We start from the raw sequence: 1,832 nt of genomic DNA, 5'->3' as shown, positions 1-1,832 counted from the left end.
ACTAATCAATTGTCTCCATGAACAACTGCCTCCTTTGCCATGAGACCAGAAGAACCAAATGGTGCCCGGGTACCTTTACCGAGTGTTTTGATCAAAAAATAGATATTTTAAATGTAGAAGCGAAATAAAATGGGAGAAAGGACTCTGCCCACCTTGTCTTTAACGGACAAGAAAGTGATGCCAGGACTTCTGTCTCCATCTACTCTGACCTCTCTACTGCTGACCCCGCCCACTGCTGACCTTGCCCACTGCTGACCCCGCCCACTGCTGACCTTGCCCACTGCTGACCCCGCCCACCGCTGACCCCTACACCTGGGGACAGGGATGGAGAGAGACGTGCAGAGGGTCGCCCTGCTGTGCTCTGTTCTCAGAAAAGCCCAGCCAGCCCTGGAGGCCTCTGGACTTTCATTGAGCCCCAGGGTGGGCGGGGGTGGGTGGTCCTGCCGGAGCACATACTGAGGGAACAGCTGGTCCTGGTGGTTCTCAGGTCCCCTTGGGTAGTTGGAGAGAAGTAAGCAAGAACACTGTATTGTCGAGTCCTCGAGGGGAAGAGCAAGTTGGAGAGCCTCTGTCCTCCACAGGCTTGTCTCGTGTGACCCAGAGGGAGCTGTGCCGTCCCAGTGGCTGTGTGGGAGTGGAAGGGGGGGTGCCTGGCCCACACCTTTAATGGACATCTTCTCCCTTGCAGGGCCCCAGCCCGGAGCTGAATACAAGGCGGGAAAGATGACGCTGAACCCGGAGCCGGCTGGTAGGTTCCCTGGGCTGGCTCCGACAGGGAGCATTGCGCCTGAGCTGCCCAGCGGCCCCAACGTGTCCCTCAACAGCTCGTGGGCAAGCCCCACGGAGCCGAGTTCCCTGGAGGACCTGGTGGCCACGGGCACCCTCGGGGTGGTGCTCTCGGCCATGGGCGTGGTGGGTGTGGCGGGCAATGTGTACACGCTGGTGGTCATGTGCCGCTGCCTGCGTGCCTCGGCCCCCCTGTACGTCTACATCGTCAACCTGGCGCTGGCTGACCTGCTCTACCTGCTCGGCATCCCCTTCATCGTGGGCACCTACATCACCAAGGACTGGCACTTCGGCGATGTGGGCTGCCGCGTCCTCTTCAGCCTGGACTTCCTGACCATGCACGCCAGCATCTTCACGCTCACCGTCATGAGCAGCGAGCGCTACGCGGCAGTGCTGAGGCCGCTGGACACGGTGCAGCGCTCCAAGGGTTACCGCAAGGTCCTGGTGCTGGGCACCTGGCTGCTGGCACTGCTGCTGACGCTGCCCATGATGCTGGCCATCCGGCTGGTGCACCGGGGCCCCAAGAGCCTCTGCCTGCCCACCTGGGGCCCCCGCGCCCACCGCGCCTACCTGACTCTGCTCTTCGCCACCAGCATCGTGGGCCCGGGCCTGCTCATTGGGCTGCTCTACGCCCGCCTGGCCCGCGCCTACTGGCGGTCCCAGAAGGCTTCCTTTGGGCAGACGGGACGGCTGCCCAGCCCTCGCGTGCTCTACCTCATCCTCAGCATCGTCCTGCTTTTCTGGACCTGCTTCCTGCCCTTCTGGCTGTGGCAGCTGCTCGGCCAGTACTGCCCAGCCCTGCGGCTCAGCCCCGGGACCATGCGCCTCGTCAACTACCTGACCACCTGCCTCACCTATGCCAACAGCTGCCTCAACCCCTTTCTCTACACGCTGCTCACCAAGAACTACCGTGAGCACCTGCACGCTCACCAGTGCTCGGGCGGCAGCGGGTCGGCGGGTGCCTTCCCGCGACCACACCACGGCCGCTTCCAGCGCCCCTCGGGCCGCTCGCTGTCCACCAGCAGCCAGCAGGCCACTGAGATCAT

At 63.0% G+C, this 1,832-nt stretch overlaps 1 protein-coding gene across 1 annotated transcript; it reads left to right on the top strand.

Moving 5' to 3' along the window:
- Positions 1-723: 723 nt before the first annotated feature.
- UTS2R (urotensin 2 receptor) lies at positions 724-1,830 on the top strand (the record flags this gene model as incomplete). The annotated part of the gene is made up of 1 exon (XM_004374337.1): positions 724-1,830. A coding segment is annotated over exon 1 (1,107 nt), but the record flags the coding sequence as incomplete, so codon positions are not given.
- Positions 1,831-1,832: the final 2 nt, after the last annotated feature.

This window comes from Trichechus manatus, unplaced genomic scaffold, assembly GCF_000243295.1.
Source record: "Trichechus manatus latirostris isolate Lorelei unplaced genomic scaffold, TriManLat1.0 scaffold00028, whole genome shotgun sequence".
In the NCBI taxonomy this organism is placed as follows: domain Eukaryota; kingdom Metazoa; phylum Chordata; class Mammalia; order Sirenia; family Trichechidae; genus Trichechus; species Trichechus manatus.
Note: the sequence above shows the minus strand (reverse complement) of the source record. Positions and strands in the feature narration are given on the sequence as shown.